We start from the raw sequence: 18,668 nt of genomic DNA, 5'->3' as shown, positions 1-18,668 counted from the left end.
CTTCAAGATTAACTTCAAAATAGAGTAGAAACTTAGATATTAAAACAGCATAGGGATAATGGTAATCACCTAACCTCATGGCTTTTTGCATATGTTCTTTGATTATGTGAATCCAATTGATCTTCACTTTCTTGGTAATGCAGAAGATGTAAACCAGATCTTCTTCAGTCAACACAGAGTGATTGCTCCCCCTAGGAGTTAGGATCCATGTTACAATGAGAGCAAGCAGCCTCTCATCTAGCTTCAAGCCACCAACCGAACAAGTGCTAACTTGAGTTTGATTATTCTTCAAACAACTTTTGTAGAACTGAATCTTGTTGAAATCTTCTACCACACCAAGGTTTCCTTTGTTGATTCTCAGTCCAGAGAACTTGAGTCCAGCTACAGCAGCCCAAACCTCATGGGTTATCTCCATCTCCACGCCTTTTACATGAGAGACCAAGTTGTTTCCTTCAAACTTCAAGTTGGTGTAGAAGACTCTCACCAAATCTGGATATATGTTACCTTTGAGCTCCAGAAACTTTCTAAGTGACTGGTTTTTGAGAAGCTTCCTCACATTGTCAAGCTTTTGATCCTTCAGCCAGTTGAAGCACACAACCTTGGGGTTGTTTATCTTCTTGACACTTGTTTCATATCTATACTTCTCAATGAGCTCGGTGTCACCAGAAAACCAACTTTCAAGCCTTCCTCCAGACCTTACAGCTCTGGTTTTGACTCTTTTAGCAGTGGGAGGAGTTGATTCCATGATAGCAGTGACGAAAACAGAGGAGAGCACAAAACCCAGATTTTTCAAGAGATAGTGCAAGAGATGTTGCAATTGGTTGTTCTTGTTGAAAGAAATCTGCACCTGATTTTATAGCAGTAAGAGAATCAAATTGAATTTAATTTCATTCAATGGGTACCTGATTTTCAGAGAGAGGGCTTGACTCTGTTCTGCACTGAAAATGTCAGAAAAAGCTGAAAATCACATGGTCTTCACATGTGATATTTGACTAGTATTAAGGCTTTTGATTTTCCAAGATTTTGGAATATATTCCTTTATGACTGTTGTAAATCCTTTCTGAACGTGATCAGCTTTCAACACAGATCCTTTGACCAAGATTCTCCCTTTGAAAAATATCTGCAACAGCTAGAAATTCAAAAATCAGTTAAATCAATTTATACACAGTGCTGTCAGACTCAAAACAATCGATTGTTTCGAAGAAACAATCTGTTGTTTTTCTGCAGCAGTTAAAAAACTTGATTTTTCAATTTTTAACCATAAACAGAAACAGATTAAGGCACATGACATTGATTGAAAGACAATTAATCATAAGAAAGAACTTTGAAACAAAAATTGAGAGCAAACAAAAGGAAGGTCTTATCCTTGTGTTGTTTCTTCAATGAGCCAATTGCTTGTTGATCAAGAAAACTTCTTTTCACTGTTTTGACCTTTTGCACAGCATTGATTCAGCTTCAATGACTGCCCTTTTTCTTCAACAGCTTGATCAGAAGGCTCAAATCTTCCTTTTCTCTTCATTTTTCCTGCATAAACAAATTCAAGTTGCAAGATTTGGTCCCCTTACAAATTTGGGTCCACTTGGCTTTTCTTTGTTGTTAGAAACATCACATCCCTTAGGAATCCATTTCATAAAACCTTTAGGAACATAATATTTTCTAATTTTGCAGAATCTAACAAAGTGGCCTTTCTTCATGCAGTAAAAGCATGTAACAACCGGTTGTTTCGTCTTAACAATCGGTTGTTTTTCTGATTTTCTCAAAAAACTTTTTGAAAATCTATCTTGCTTGTTCTGTGGATTGAAGCCTAAACCAGCCTTTCCAAAAACACAGCTTTGAGATGCTAGAACATTCTCAAAGTTTGACTTTCCTTTTGAAAGCTTGTCCACAGTTTCAACAAGATAGTGAACCTTTTTCTCAAGATTTTCACAATTTATGCAATTGAGAGTATCACACTTGCAAGAGGCATTTTTGAAATCTTTTTCCTGTTTTTCAAAATCACTTTTTGCTTTTCTCAGTTCCTCTTCAAGTGATCTAACTTTCTTTTCAAGCCCATTGTTAAGATCTTTCAATCGGTTGTTTGAAAGAACCAATCTATTAGCTTCATCATGTGTTTCTTGAAAAGCTTCAAGCAATTCACTATAGTTTTGTTCATTTAAGGAAGCACATGAACTTACCTCACTTGAACTGCATGAATCATCATCATCATCCTCAGCAACTAAGCAAATGTTGGCTTTTTCATCTTCACTTGATGAAGAACTTGACGATGACACTTCATTTTCATCCCAAGCTATGTAGGCTCTTTTTGTTTTGCCTTTCTTCTCCTTGTAGCTTGTCTTTTTCTCTTTACTCTTGTTGGGACAATCAGCCTTTATGTGACCTTGCTCACCACAACCAAAACAAGTATAGTTATTTGAATTAAATTCATTGGGTTTCTTGTTTCCATACCTATCCTTGTTGTTGTCTTTGTTGCGGTTTCTCTTGAGGAATTTGCTGAATTTTCTTGACAGCAAACTTAGATTTTCCTCATCACTATCATCACTTGAATCTTGCTTTCCCTTATGTTTGGATGCTTTCAAGGCTATGCTCCTTGTGTGCTTATCTTCACTTTCTTGAACATTGAGTCTATTCATCTTTAGCTCATGTTCCCTAAGCTTTCCAAACAAAGAGGCAACACTTAATGATGTTAGATCTTTAGATTCAGAAATAGCAGTTACCTTTGGTTGCCATGCTCTATCAAGACATTTTAAGATCTTGATGTTCAGCTCCTCTTTATCAAACGTCTTGTCAAGGCTCATAAGGTGATTGATGATGTGTGTAAACCTTTTCTGCACTTCAGCTATGGTTTCACCTTTCAGCATTCTAAACATCTCATACTCTTGGATGAGAGCATGCTTTCTAGCCCTTTTCACCTCATTTGTTCCTTCATGAGTGACTTCCAAAGTATCCCACATTTCCTTTGATGACTTGCATTGTGAGACCCTGAAAAACTCATCAGAATTTAAAGCAGAGGTTATAATATTTTTGGCAATGCAATCGAATTTGGTCTTTCTACTTTCTGCTTCAGTCCATTGAGACCATGGCTTCTCAATGACAGAACCATCTTTTTCAAATGTTGGAATAAAAGGATCATTTTCAATTGCATCCCAAATTCCTTTGTCAAGAGATTCCATAAATATTTTCATTCTAACTTTCCAAAACTGGTAATTCAAACCACAAAACAAGGGTGGTCTGTTTATTGAGGCACCTTCCCCAAACGGTAGTCTATCAGCCATTTTGAAAGATTTTAGGATCAACTTGAATGACTTACAAGAACCAAGCTCTTGATGCCAATTGTTAGAAAAGATGGCTTTAAACTAGAGGGGGGTGAATGGTTTAAAGGGGTTTTCGCAAACTTTTCAAAGCTAGAATGAACTTATTTCAGAAACCAATTGATTCAGCAATTCAGTTGGCCAAAACAGCAAGCAAAACTGTAATACCAGAAAAAACAATCGGTTGTTTCTTCGAAACAATCGGTTGTTTATACCAGCAAACAACAAACAAACTGAAATTAATGAGTTAGGGATAGAAAGATTGTACACAGCTGTTTATACTGGTTCACTCCAACCCAGAGCTACATCCAGTCTTCTCAGAAACCCTGAGGAAATCCACTAAGCAACCACACCTTGATCACTTACAACAACAACCAAGAGAATGACCTTGAACACCTCAAGAAACACACTCTCCTTGGCCAACACTAAGATTGCTGATCTTGAACACCTCAAGAACACACAGCCAATCTCAGCAACACATACAAACAGAATTGTTCAGCAGTTTACACAGATTACACTTGTTACAGATGAATATCTGAAATCAATACAAGAGAATCCTATTCAGCACCTTGATCAATCTCTCAACTCTTTTGCAATCTCAGAATACTTTGAAAAACTCTTCTTTTATGAAAACTATGTTTCAAGATTCTTCATATATCAAAACTTTTTTTCAAAATATATCTAAGAATATAGTTTGTTGTCAAATATTAACAAACTCTTAATTGCATTTAAAATAGATTGGTCAAAGCATTTAATGACTGGAGCGTATTCAGTTAAAGCATTTAAAGCTCAGCCAAAGAAAACAGTTTTTCTGTTATGGTTTTAAAACAAACAATCGATTGTTTCTTCGAATCAATCGGTTGTTTTGTTCCTTAACAAAAACACCATTCAAAAATAGTTTTCAAACTTTCTCAAAACACCTAAGTGTAAACAATCGGTTGTTTCGACAAAACAATCGGTTGTTTCAACTTAGTTTGAAAAACATTTTGCTTTGTTAATATTGAGATGCTAATTGCTTTGAGATTTAATCTAAGTGTTGATTACAACATAGAACTACCCCAGAACAAGGCTAAAACAGCACAGCAGCATCAAGCACAGCAGAGGCTTCATCATCCTTCAAAGGGTTTGGATTCTTCAAAACATTGAACACCACTTGGTTCAACAGTTTGCACCCACTTATATACAATGAAATATTAACATAGGTATAATTATTAAAAATTGAAGAACCAAAATTGCATAAAAAAAATCAGGAATAAAAATTACGGATAATAAAAAATTAAGGAATTAAAATTGTTAAAAAAATAGAGGCTAGAATTGAGGATATTTACACAGACCAAAATTACAATTAGGCCAAATTATTTCAATGTTAATTTAAAATGTTACAACATTTAAATTATTTTTTTGCATGATAACATAATTAATTTAAATATATACTATAATGGTTTTTAGTAGTTAGCATGTTAAATTTAATTATTTTAAAATACAAAGTTAATTTATCAATATGAAAGTGACGAAATATAAAAGGAACTATTCTTTAAATTTTGAAAGATAAAATGAATTAAAATATAAAAGATTAAAGCAGACATTTTCCAGAACACAATGGGACTTCATATATTCATATAACTTTTAAAATATGTAAAGAGTTAAGAGTGTTAACGATGGGTGACAATGAGATATTGAAAGCATTTAACAAGTTTTCATGTCTACAAGATCATAATTATGTAAGTAAACTTCATCTTGATTTTAGAACATGAATGAATTATGTTTGAGCTTTCATTAATATATTCAAAAAGCACATGAATATAAGAAATAAATATAGGGAGATAGTGACATTATCTGTGTCATGGTAGCAAGTAAATAGCAATAGCATCTTCCAGGAACGTAACACGAAACTTGAGTCCTCCATTCAACAATCAACCTTTGAGGATCACAAACATAATCCTAAAGTTGCGTATATGGTTAAGATGTTAAACTGTTTATTATTCATTTATGTGATCAAAATGAGAAGCCATCTATCTCACTGATTCAGCTCAATAAATAAGACATCATTAGTCTGATGCCGGTCCCATGTTTAGTTCAGAACAAAGCAATAATGGCCCTTAATGAACAAGAAAACATAGATTAGAAAGCAACAGTAGTTACATGTACCATGTGTCACTAATAAATCAGCAAGGACTAATTAATACATTTTTGTTTGGGGAACAAAGGTTACATAGTATAAAAGATTTTATATTTTTCAAAAGAATTGTCATGATTTTGGGGGAAGAGTTGTCTCTTTTGTCATCATGATTTGGAGATTTCTATGTAAAATCCAAACAAGATTTTAAATTTAGAGTATTAACATTTTAGACTCAGGTTGAGAATCAAACAGTGAGCTTGAGATTTCAACTCCTAAATCACTACAATAAACTTATTAGAGAGTAATAATTTTAAATATAATAAATAATTAATTATTATATTAATTAAATTATATACTATTTTAAAGATTAAAAAATTATTAGTATTTAGAGTGATTTTTATTATTAATAAAAATCTATAAAATGATTTCTAAATTAGTTATAAAAGTTTTAAATACGAATATTTTAATTTTAAATTAGTTTTTAAAAAATTAATAAAAACTAATTTAAAATATAAAGTGATTAGTAACTTAAAATTTTAGTTGCTAATAATTACATACCAATTTAGAAATTATTTTATATATTTTTATTAATAAAAATTATATCAAATTTTTAGTAATTAATTATTTTGATGTATAAAATTAATTTTTATTTAATAAATTTTTTTAATAAAATTAGAAAGAGAAATAGTATTTTATTAAAATGTATATTCATACGATAAGATTGAGAAATTTTGAAAGATTATAAATTAGTATTTTTTTTTATTGTACACTTGTCAAAATAGCATAACATTTTCTTAATTTTAAAAGTTGGGAGGCCTAACTTTTTAAAATAAAATTTGTTTAACACAGCAAATAATAAAAACAACTACTCTACCACTACTCTTTGAAATAAAATATTATTATAATAAAATAATAATTTATTTAAGTCAAATCAAATATCAATGTATCATTTCTGAACTTTTGATAGTAGTCCACATTTCTGAAGACCAGCAAAGGATTGGGGATGGTCATGGATCCAATTCAACCTAGGAACCCTACTAACTTAATCCAAATAAAAATTAGTTAATGAAGCTAATTCTCGTCTATTGAATAAACAACTACTTATTTTTTTCATCTAAGAATAAGCAAGTAGTATATGTTTGGGTAAAATATCATCTATTTATTCAACAAATTCCACCCAAATTACTCTCATTGTTGTCCAATGGTATGGGCTTGGGCAACCCACAAAACAACCTCCCTCCCATAAAATAAAGGGTGTTTCTTTCTGCAGCTTTATATTTTTCTTCCTGCACCCCTACATTATTCCTACACCCTACATTATTGTGAATTGACAAAATTTATTTTTGGGATTTTTTAAAAGTCATGAATATCATGAATTGTCATGGTGGTAGAATAGATGCTGTATATTGTCGTATGTAGCCTCAGATATTTTAAATTATGCTCTGCTACATTAAGTCTGTGGCCTATATTCACTCTTGGAAGCTTTCGTGTTCTCTACACAATCGCTATCTGAAGTACGATGATGAGCAAACGAAACGAAGCAGGACAAATACAATTACATATTCTTCTTATATTCTAATCATCCATAATGTAACTATATAAATGTTTTCACCTACAATAAAGATTGATTACCAAGGAAAGAACGAATACATAGTAAAGTTAAATATTAATAAAAAATGCATTCCAAATATCTATCATTGCATAAGTCAAAAAATACATTCTGAATTTATCAATGTATAACTCAAAAGAATACATTCTCATTCATCAATCCATAAGTCAAAAAATACCTTCTGAATTTACCAATTTATAAGTCAAAAAAATACATTCCGGATTCACCAATCCACAAGTCAAAATATATAAGTTGGATCCACACCATAAATCAAAAAAATGTATTCCGGATCTACCAATCCATAAATCAAAAAAATGTATTCCGAATCTACCAATCCATAAATATCGAGAAACCCAATTTCTAGAATCATCTAAACCCTAAATGACAAGACTAGTTTTGATATTTTTTAAAATGTAGAATGTAGAGGTGCAGTAAGAAACACCCTAAACTAAACCACTCAACAAAATAGTGAGAAGTTAAAGAAAAAACACATATTCTTTGAAGGCCCAATCAAACCTCAATCAGTATCTTTTTAAGTTTTCTTTTTCTTGTACTCTCATAATTACTAACTGCACTCCCATGACCTTTTAAAACAGTCGTCCCACCTTTGCTATTTTATTTGAAAGTGAGTTCCTCCTTCGTTGAGAACCTTGTTATTTTGTGGCTGGTTTTCTTCATCATCGTCTAAACTACAACATTGAGATTAGCTTTGATGATGGTGGTGGTTGGAAGTTTGGTAGGTTCCGATAAGAAAAATATATACGAATGGTACGAAAAATGATATTTTTTTGTTTTTGTTTTAACGTCTGTTGTAGTTTTTTTTACATCATCGATTCGGAGGTTCTTAGACCACACATTTCGAAAGATATTTATTTGAAATTCTTCAGAAGATAAAACTAACGTTTCGAATACTTTTAATCTAGAAGAAATACTTTTCAAAAAAATACTTTTTCTAGAAGCCTTTAATTGATGATCAAAAACAGTTGCAAGAATGATTAAATTAAATAAAAACTCGATTTTGTTTTACTGATTTCTATCTACTGGAGCCTACCCAAATCCAAAACACCACATCATCATAGTTCGTCAGAATCTTGTAATTTGAACCACATATGGAAAAAATCAGCCACAAAGTAAGAAGATTCTCACGATGGACGAATCAGTTTCAAATAAAATAGCAAGGATAGGAGTGGATCTTAAAAGATATGGAATGCAGGTAGCAATTGTATGGCTGAAGAAAGCAAAAGTCTCTTTTAAATTGATGCTTATTTTTTCAACCAGTGTTCTAAATAATGAACATGTAATCAGAATATTTCCTTCAGTTTAATGAGGTTTCGCTGAAAAAGAAGTGCCTTTTCTCACTCTTATCTTGTCTCCCGTACAAAAATTAAAAATAGAATATAAAAATATTTATGAAAAATAAAATACTTGTTAACAAATTGTTAAATAGTAAATAAATGAAAATTATTAATTAATAAGATAGGAATAGGAAGTGGTGGCGGCGGTTGGAGTGGAGAAGCGCGTGAGCGTGAGAGATAGCGGGAGAAGCAAGGGAAATCAAAATCAAGCGAATCCCACATCACGGAGTGTCCACGTAAGCAAACGGAATCTCAGAGTGCATTCGTGCCACCTGGCAACGCATCACACCCACTCCTTCTCAAAAATATCCCTAAGCAACCATTCATTTATTTTTTTAATTTTTTATTAATTGAAAAGAAAGGAATGATTAACTATTATTAATTAATATTAAGTATTAAAGTGTGAATTTACAACAGAGGCCACAGAAAAAAAGGGTTGGTGTTCCCTGAGGAGGATACACCTGGCGTTGCTTGACACCACAAAACCACACACTCCGCATTCCTTCTGCTATGCTTTCATTCCACACTGCCCTATGTCTTCCTTTCACCATTATTATCACTCCCCCTCTTTTACTCCATTTTTTCTAAATAAACCTTTTCTTTAAAACCAAATATTTTAATTATATTATTAAACTCACTACATTTAATATATAATTCATTTTTATGTTTGGTATATGGTTATCATGCTTTTTACTAAACAAAATCTTCACCACTTCAAAAAAAATTGCATTTATAAATTATCTTTTTATCCCAATTCTTGATTAATATAGACTACTTTGTATTTAGAATATTTTTTACTTGGTTAAGTTCCGCAAAACTTTTTTTTCTTTTTAAATACTTCTACGTATTTAATAGTTAAATTAAAACAATCTTATTTTAATTCATTTATTATCAGATTATGCTCTGCGTGTATTATTTGATCATGTTCTAACAATATTATTTTCTTATACAAAGAATACATTCTTAATTTTCTGGAAAACTAGAAAGAAAAAAAACTTGTGTTTGTTTGTGTTATTTGACCAATCAAAGTCATGTAACTAGAAATTGTGGCCGAGAATCGTATAAGACAATACCTCTTCTTATGTCTAGTCAGCTTATTTTCAGTGTTCATTATGTTATTTTTTGGTTTATATCTACTAATTATGATGCTGTCAAAAAATGGAGAATGGTTGTTTAAATATGAATATGTTGGTTAATGAGATCTTGATTAAAACTTTTATTGTAAATAGTTTTTTGAAAAAATAGATCTGTTTATATGTATTTTTTCATATCAAATATATTAAATACGTGAATTTAAAAAAAAAATCATTTATATGAAAATTTTAATAAAAGACTTATAAGTGAGTATACTCATCTTTCTATACTCAAGTTGAATATTTATTCTAAAAAATTATATGATATTATCAAATATGGTTTAGGATAGAAAAAATAACACTAATTAAATAGGTGGAAGTTATCATAAGTTGGTTATTTAAAGAAAATACTACACTAGTCATGTTTAAGGGCTAAACAAACTAACATATTGTCTTTCTATCGGACATTGTATTATTATAATAATCATTTTAATAAGGACTGTTACCAGGACAGAAACTCCCTCACTACTCTGCACAAAAATAATACAAATCTGTAATACAGAAGTGAAACTGATTTATTTTTTTTATATTATTAGTACAAATTATTTATTATCAAAATCAATAACTTATATAATCGAAATTTTAAACCTAGATGATGTGATATTTTCCACATTTTAACTTCTCTCACTTACAATTTTTCAGAGTTTCATAAAAATATATTAAAAATATAGATAAAGAATTATTTAAAAAGTAAAAGTGATATTTCACCATTTACGTTGTGTGTGCATAAGAAATAAAAAAGAAACAAAAAGTGAGGAAATGAAGACAAGGTAATATAGAAAAAAGAAAAAGAGAAAACTAAACAATGTTGTGTAAATAAAGTGAAAGTTAATGGAAATATTTAAATTAAACCATTTTGATTTAAAAAATTATAAATATAAAATAAGATAATAGTATAATTTACCTTTAAAGATTTAAATTAAATTGTTTCAATAGAACTATTTAGTAAATGTTTTTTTCTCAACTTAATATAATTTATCCACATTTGGTTCCTTATCTTAATAGTCAAGCTTTTATTCAAATATTTTAGCAACGTAATCCAAATTCTCATCTACAATTTAAATATGTGAAGTGTCGTTAGTTCAAATATTCGAAATTATTTTCATCAATTATCCAAATACGTAAAATGAACAAAGACGCTTATTGAAATATGTCTACCTTTTATTCAAAAAAATTTTCATTATTTGATTAATAATGCAAGTTATTTGAATTATTTCACTTTTATTAAAATATCTTATAATTGAAATAAATCAGGTAAAGTGTGCAATTCAAATATCTTATTAATTATTATATTATTTTGTGTTAACTAACAAAAAACTACGAGTACTTTAATTAATAACATTTGATTTGATTAAGATAGTATTGAAAAGAGAAAGAAAGAAAAAATTATAACAAAAATAATTTTGAGTGTTTGCATTATGAAAGGAATTTTTGGATTTGAAATAAAAAAAAATATGGAGAGTGCAGAAGCAACAGAGGGGCAGTTTGGGCCTAGGACACGGAGGTTGGAATTTCCTTTATAAATTTCGCCGACAATCAGAGCCTCTTTCTTCCCTTTTCTTTTACCTTCCCAACGGAGAAAGAAAATAAAAAGAAAAAGAAAATCGCACAAAATAATCAGAGAGAGAAAGAAAAGAATAAAAAAAACAGTTTCCAAACAATCTTCGTGAGAGTGGAAGATGAAGAAGTGCGAACTGTGCAAGCTTCCGGCGAGGATTTTCTGCGAGTCGGACCAGGCCAGCTTATGCTGGGACTGCGACGCAAAGGTTCACGGCGCCAACTTCTTGGTCGCCAGACACTCGCGAACGCTCCTCTGCCGCACGTGCCACTCTTCCACGCCGTGGAAGGCCTCCGGCGCCAGACTCGCCAACGCCGCCTCCATCTGCAACCGATGCGCCGCCTCCACCGCGGAAGAACAGGACGAGACCGAATCCGGCAATGACGAGGAACCAGACACCGAGGACGACGATGTATCCGGCGAGGAGGACGGCGAGAATCAGGTCGTGCCGTGGTCCTCCACATCGCCGCCCCCGGCGAGCTCCTCCGGCAGCGAGTGGTCGTGTTTCAGCGGGTGCAAAAACGACGACGACGACGAAGGTGCTTCTCGTTCCGCATGTGAACCGGAAACGGCAACATCCTCGTTGAAGCGACCACGCGAGAACGACGACGACGTTTCCGGTCGTGATCCCCGGGTTTGTTTTACTTAATTTTTTTTCTTCTAACAAGAAATAGTCATTTATTGGTATATATTAATTTTTATTTAATTATTTATTTTGGTTTATTTATTGTATGAAAGCAGGGGATTGGAAGGGTTAGGCGTCTGAACGGAGGTGGCGTGTGACGGAGGATCATCGTTGAAGAAGATTTCGACCACTCGCCACGACGACGTTTCATGTTGGGGAAAGTAAGAGTTTCTCAACCGTAGGATGGACCAAGATATTTTAGCTCTTTCATCATTAACTTCTAATCTAACCGCTTACAATAGAGTACTGGTTTTTACTGTAGGTTGATTATTGTGTTGTTGTGTTGTGTGTTAACGAAGATTTGCTTTATTGGTTTCTAATCTAAGATAAACGTTAGCATATGATCTTGATGTAACCTTTTTATTTGTATAAATAAAATGTCCAATTATTTTTTTGAATTTTGTATTGGGTGGTTTGATCTTGTAATGGAAGTGAAAGTGGTAACATTGTAGTTTGTATTAAGAAAATGGGAGTGGTTAGCATTTAGCGGTGGTTAGAGACGTTGGTGAAGATGTGGCTGTGTGAAAGTGAAGATTTTTTCTCTTTCCCTAAAAGGGTGTGAGGTGAGTTGGTGTGCTAGGTTTGATGGAGGGGATGTGCGTGTCATGTTGTAGGACCTCAGAACACAACCACAACCAAGTGAAGTGTGTGAACAAAACGAAGAATAATGAAAGGTGCAGTGCATCAAATAAGCACATCACTAGCTACTACACATTTATGTTTACGTGTACGAATAGGTAGGGCTGAAATTAGAGATAAGTGTAAAGTGAAGAAAGGGCAATTTGTGATTGAATGATACAAACTAAAAATAGAAGGAGTTGAATGCGATATAGCGCACCACTTTATACTCGCGTGCCTGCATGTGAACATAAAGTCATAAATGGTTTCATTGCAGATCACATTGTTATAATTTGAAAGCCATGAGTGGTATTTTTATGCATCTTAAGTTTGAACTACTTCTACAATAAATAAAAGGGTGGCTATGTGGAGTGTGGGTCTCATCCTTTTCCATGCTACATCTCTTTTCACTGTTTTGCTTTCTTACCACCTTCTGTGTCTTCTCAAACCTTTCTACAATTTCACTTATCAATAATTCTTTTCATTCTTAAAACATCTTCAATGCAGATTATATGCCCATAAGTTTAAGGTCAGATCATATAACACTTTATTCTTAAATTATGTTCACATATCAGTAAATTTAAGATCATTGGAATTTTTTTTATTAAAAGTAATCCATGCGTGAGAGAAATACTCTAAAAACGTTGAATAAGAAAAAATTTCATCATAATAAATAAAAAAAATTAAAATTAAATATTTTTAAATTAAAGTATAAACAATATAACTCTAAACCCTAAATCTTAAATTTTATTACATGAAGAAGAAATAAACCTAGTTTGAGATGAGATAATGAATGAAGGGTTATTCTATAATTATAAACTTTTATAAAAAAAATAGTTTACAATTTATAATTTTTTCATTTTAGATCAACATATTCCAATTATTTTTTTTATATATAATTCAAATGTAGAGTTAATACACTCTCTATGATCATATTCTTATATAATTTTTACACTTAAACTTTTTTAATAATTCATACTATATCCATCTATCATCTTTAAAATATTAATTTATTCAAAAATATTAAGTTTTCTATATTAATATATTTCTGAAACTATCATATAATAATACTTTTTTCTCTCGTTTTCATTAAAAATGATAAATTGTGCGTGTGAACACCATTAAGGAGTTATAAATTAAGATTTTTTACGAAATGAATAATTAATAAAAAAAAAAATGAATTAGATCTTATTAAAAAATTAAGTTAATTTTCATTTGATATTTTACAAAGAAGAGTTAATATGGTATAAATAATTGCAATGAACTTATAAAATAAATGTTGGAAGTTTAGAATGTTTAAACTTTTCTTGAGATCAAGTTATTTTGTATTAATATATAGTGACATGATAAAGGTGTTTTACACTAATACAAAGTTTAATTTTTTGTTTTCACTTCAAAAGTTAGAAACGTAGATATTATTATTATATTTGGTCCATAAAAAATGTCTTAAAAACAAACACGTTATAGTCAAGAGTTCTAGGAGGTATAAAAATTAAGAAAAATATTTTGACTTTTATCATCATTTAGATGTTGATACTTAGGTCATGTCTTGTCAAATGAGAGTGATTTGGTTCTTCGTTATGAAATCAAATTTGGGATCAAGATAAACTATCATGTGTTAGAAGCCTAAAATATTGACAAATTATTGTTTATCATATGGAGTTTTTATTTAAGAAAATTAAGAGCATTTCAAGGTTGTAAGAGGGGAAACTTTAGATACATTAAGCATAAATAATTAATTGAATAATGTATCTTTACAAAAAATGGATTTTGGAAAGGTCAATGGTGTATGGTTTATGTTTGAAAGACAACAACGAACTCATGAAGACAATGAAACTAAAGAACCAGTTGTACTAGCAGTGGCCAAGAAGAAAGTGCTCAATTGCATGGTCATATAATTACGTATGTCACTACTATTAGGGGTATTTCATAGTCACCTTTTAAATAAATTATGTTTAATTGAATGGTTGTCTTTTATGCATCTCAATAGAGTCATTGTCATTTTTGTATGAACATATTCACTAACATTGATAATAAGTTATATGAACTTCAAGATCAAACTGTTGAAATACATTGGCTTATTATGAGGTGAGCATGGATGAGGAAGAAGCAAATTAAGGAGAAAGAGAAGAAGAGAAAGCTTTTCCACGAGTTATACAAGAAACATGGCTAAAGAAAAACAAAAGGAAAAAATAAAGAATAAATTTCAAGGAAGATTTATAAGAAGAAGGAATGAGGACTTGAAGAACCAATTAAGAAATGAATAAAGTAAATTATAAAGTTGTAGAATGATTTAGAATATTCTAGAATGTCCAAGCTTCTAAAAGGTCACAACTAGATGTCCAAATAAAAATAAAGTAGAAAGGTACATGCATGTGATTAACTAACTCATGAGTACTCTTGATTAAGGTAGTTAAGCTCAAACATGCACCTCTGAAGGTTGTAATTTTCTCCACATGTTTATTCATTACATGTGAAGGTTGTAACTTATTCCACATGTCCACGTTAAAATAGGTATCCCAAGTAAATAGAAAGACATTTGTAAAGAGTAGTCAAACTTTACTCTATAAATAGGAGTTCCTCCTTTTGTAAAATTACTTTATTCAAATATTGTTGTTTGTTTATTTTGAAAAAACTTCTAGAATTTCTTAAAAAGTTTGTTACCACGCTCTTGAACTTAGTCTATTATTCTAAATACAACAACATGATTAACAAAAAAGAATTGTTGCAGAATAAATAACTAAAGAACATGATGCAGAAGGCACTAAAAAGCAAGAAAAAAGTTATCACTAAGAATAAAATGTTGTAGAAGCATTGAAGCACCTATTGTTAAACCTGCCAAAAATCCTATTATAGAACATGCCCAATTTCATAAAACAGTGGATGGTGGCAAGGAACATATTGATGGTGAACATATAAATTTTTATGGTTCGGCTAAAAATAATTTGCATAAGTCATCATCTTTGAGTTATAAAGAGGACAACAATGATTATGGGGTTGATAATGACTGATAGAACAACAAGAACAATAATTACTTATACTATGACTAAGTCTATAGAATATTAAGGCTACTAAATTAGGGTTTACCAAATTTTTCTATTCTTTTTTTTAGAGAAACCCTGTAACTTAAATAGGTCATTGAGTTTGGGCATGTATGGTATTGGGCCTATCCTAACATTATTATCCGTCCTAGAAAACACTTTGTCCTCAAAGTGGAGTCTTGGAGTCAAATTGGGTCTCTTGAGCTTGTTGGGTCGTGGGCATGTTGGATGTGCTGGAAGACAGCTTCTTCCTGCACTTCCATGACTTCTTCTCCCACCCCATACTAAAAGTACATTTACTAATATACCCCTCAGTAAAAATATTAAAAAATTAAAAATAATAGTTTAATATACCTTTAACCTACCTAATCTTCACTTTCACTTTCACTTGTGCGTTTTCTCTTTGCAGCGGCGCCGCTCCACACCTCCATTCTCAGATTTTTTCTCTTCATCTCTCCACACCTCCATTGGAAGATTTTTTCTCTTCATCTCTCTTCATCTCTCTAAACTCCACATTCTCTAGCACTCACACATCCAAAGTGTCCTCTTCACAGGTTAGTAAGTTGAATTTTCCAGATTTTTCATTGCTTTTGAACCTGTTGCTGCTGTGTAATTCGTTTGTAGTGTAATCCGGTACGCTGTGCATTTTTCATAATAGGCACCAGATTATGTAATCCGGTATAGTTGTTTATGTAAAGTAATACCGGATTACATAATCCGGTATAGGTTATTTTAGTAATCCGGTACTGTGTGCATTTTTCATAATAGGCACCGGATTATGTAATAATCCGGTATAGTTGTGAATGGAAAGTAATACCGGATTGCTTAATCCGGTTTAGTTTATTTTAGTAATTCCGAATTAGGTAATCCGGTTTAGGTGTTTTAGTAATTCCTAATCCGGTTTAGGTTTAATTGTGTGTGTTTCAGATTATGTAATCCGGTTTAGGTTTACATTGTGTGTGTTTCAGATTATGTAATCCGGTAATATTCTTACAAAGTTTGCATTTTTGTGTTTTTGTTATATATTTAGTTTACAACCCACTTGTTAAAAACTATTTTTAAATTTTATATTATGTACACAAATTCATGATTATATTATTTATTATTGGTAAATAATTGAAATTTAAATTGTGTTGTGGATAGATATGGCTAAAACTAGAGGTGGTGGATCTCAAGATCATGATCGCAGAAGACCGACGGCATCCGTCCGTAGAAGAGATCGAGGTGGTGTCGAGGAAAGGATTGATGATGATGTTCATATTGATAATGACAATGAACAAGAATTACAGAATGATGACCAAGTAGAGCACGGAGAAGGGTTTCCTGGAGGACCTTCTGATATGTCTTTACTGGTAAATTTTGCTGACCATGTTGCTGTTAAGCTTTGGGAGGGTGAGGTAAGAACGAAAAAGCCTTCAATTAAATTATCTTTATTAATTATTGTTTAAATTTATTTAATTATATTTAATATATACAACATTTATATTAGGATCGGGGAGAACTTAAATTGGTATCTCACGGTAGGAAATTACGTAAATTTGGGATGCCTCATGCTAATATTGAGCTACTTGTACAAAATTCTGGATTGTTTAGTTTGTGCAATATAAGTTATGAAGTGGGTGACAAGGGATTGATTTCAGCCTTTGTCGAAAGGTGGCATCGGGAGACAAACTCCTTCCACCTTCCCGTAGGTGAGATGACCATCACACTTGATGATGTGTCATCTCTTTTACACCTCCCCATTTTGGGTCAATTCCCAACATATGTGCCCTTAGAGTACAACGGAGCTGCAACAATTTTAGCTGAGTTACTAGGGGTGGATGAGACTCGGGGGAAGGCTGAGATGAGGCAGTGTCGAGGCGTCCACGTACGATTGAGTTGGCTTTGAGATATATATGAGGAATGTTGCGCTCAAGAGGCTTGGGAGTGTGCTGTCAGGGCTTACTTGTTGCATCTGCTTGGATGCACTATTTTTGCAGATAAAAGTGTCACCTCTGTATCTATATCGTACTTATTGTTATTCAGCAATCTACATATGTGTCATGGATATGCATGGGGAGCAGCAATACTTACATATCTATATGAGCAGTTGGGGGATGCATCTTATTTTAACACAAAGCAGTTGGTCAGTTATGCGACACTGATTCAGGTATGAAACCATACAAATAATTAACAATCACATGTTACATTCCATAATGTTTTGTATTAAATATTTTATAATTAATATGATTGAATTACGTAGGCATGGATTTATGAGCACTTCTCGGGCATGGGAAGAAGGGATATTAATCCCTCATATGACGATGTACACCCGCGGGCAGCACGGTATATTGTTGCCCATCAGATTTGCGCAGTTGGTGATGTGCGGGCGCAGTTGGATGGGGTCACACACGATGACATCATCTGGACTCTGTATGAGGACCATAGATTGAGCAGACCATTTGAGACCATCTATTTATTCTCGGGTCACTTGCGATTGGGCAGCTTATCACATAGACATATGCCCGAGCGTGTTTTGCGCCAATTTGGGTACGAGCAGAGCATTCCATCATCACCGATGGCGGCTGAGGCTCCTAGTGCACATGTCATTGATCAAAGGTGGTTGCAGTTTGATCACCACGTGGTGACAGGTTTGAGAGTTGCTTCTAGTCCATCTGCATGTGTTCCTGAGTACATGTCTTGGTTTAGGACGGTATCACACCCATACATTCGCAGAGGTGAACTTGGAGATCGACCCAGTGTTGTACCACGTCGTCGCCTTCGTAGTCCAAATGCTGAGCATGCAGGTCATTCATCTCAAGATGAGCGTGCACATGCGGTAAGTTTTTTTTTATTGTTATGTGATTAAACAATATATTTAACAAGTTTAATTTATTTTGAAATTGGTGCAGGGTATATTTAGGCGCATTGTTAGTATCCTCCAGCGCATGATAGATTGTCGTCAGGTCACTGCAGGCACTGACGCATATGAGAGTACGGAGGCAGCGCTGCAGTTAGCCCGGAGTGTGACAGATGACGGGGCAGTTTACACGAGACGATCACGTAATGTTCGTGGACGTCATTGATATTTTTTTATTACATGATTGTAATGATAGTAACTTTGTATGTGTACAATATGGTTTAATTAATTTATGTTATAGTGTTTGTTATTTTTTTTTTTATCTGACATAAATGCGAATAAATTATGAATCGAAATTGAAGTAATAAATTATGAATCAGAACTTAAGTAATAAATTATGTAT

General features: G+C 32.4%; 3 protein-coding genes across 3 annotated transcripts; all 3 read left to right on the top strand.

The window, feature by feature from the left end:
- Positions 1-11,203: 11,203 nt before the first annotated feature.
- Positions 11,204-11,731, top strand: LOC137834734 (B-box zinc finger protein 32-like). Its single transcript, XM_068642897.1, has one exon. The coding sequence runs from the start codon at positions 11,204-11,206 to the stop codon at positions 11,729-11,731; it is 528 nt and encodes a 175-aa protein (XP_068498998.1).
- Positions 11,732-15,819: 4,088 nt separating this feature from the next.
- Positions 15,820-18,563, top strand: LOC137823174 (protein MAINTENANCE OF MERISTEMS-like). Its single transcript, XM_068628332.1, has 5 exons — positions 15,820-15,980; positions 16,570-16,823; positions 16,916-17,575; positions 17,669-18,244; positions 18,318-18,563. The coding sequence occupies exons 3-5, from the start codon at positions 17,462-17,464 to the stop codon at positions 18,489-18,491; spliced, it is 864 nt and encodes a 287-aa protein (XP_068484433.1). The 5' UTR covers positions 15,820-15,980; positions 16,570-16,823; positions 16,916-17,461; the 3' UTR covers positions 18,492-18,563.
- On the top strand, positions 16,572-17,314 carry LOC137834724 (protein MAIN-LIKE 2-like). The gene is made up of 2 exons (XM_068642886.1): positions 16,572-16,823; positions 16,916-17,314. Exons 1-2 carry the CDS (start codon positions 16,572-16,574, stop codon positions 17,312-17,314), a joined length of 651 nt encoding a protein of 216 aa, XP_068498987.1.
- Positions 18,564-18,668: the final 105 nt, after the last annotated feature.

This window comes from Phaseolus vulgaris, chromosome 11 (assembly GCF_000499845.2).
Source record: "Phaseolus vulgaris cultivar G19833 chromosome 11, P. vulgaris v2.0, whole genome shotgun sequence".
In the NCBI taxonomy this organism is placed as follows: Eukaryota; Viridiplantae; Streptophyta; class Magnoliopsida; order Fabales; family Fabaceae; genus Phaseolus; species Phaseolus vulgaris.
The sequence above is the reverse complement of the archived record's forward strand: the minus strand, read 5'-3'. Positions and strand labels throughout refer to the sequence as shown.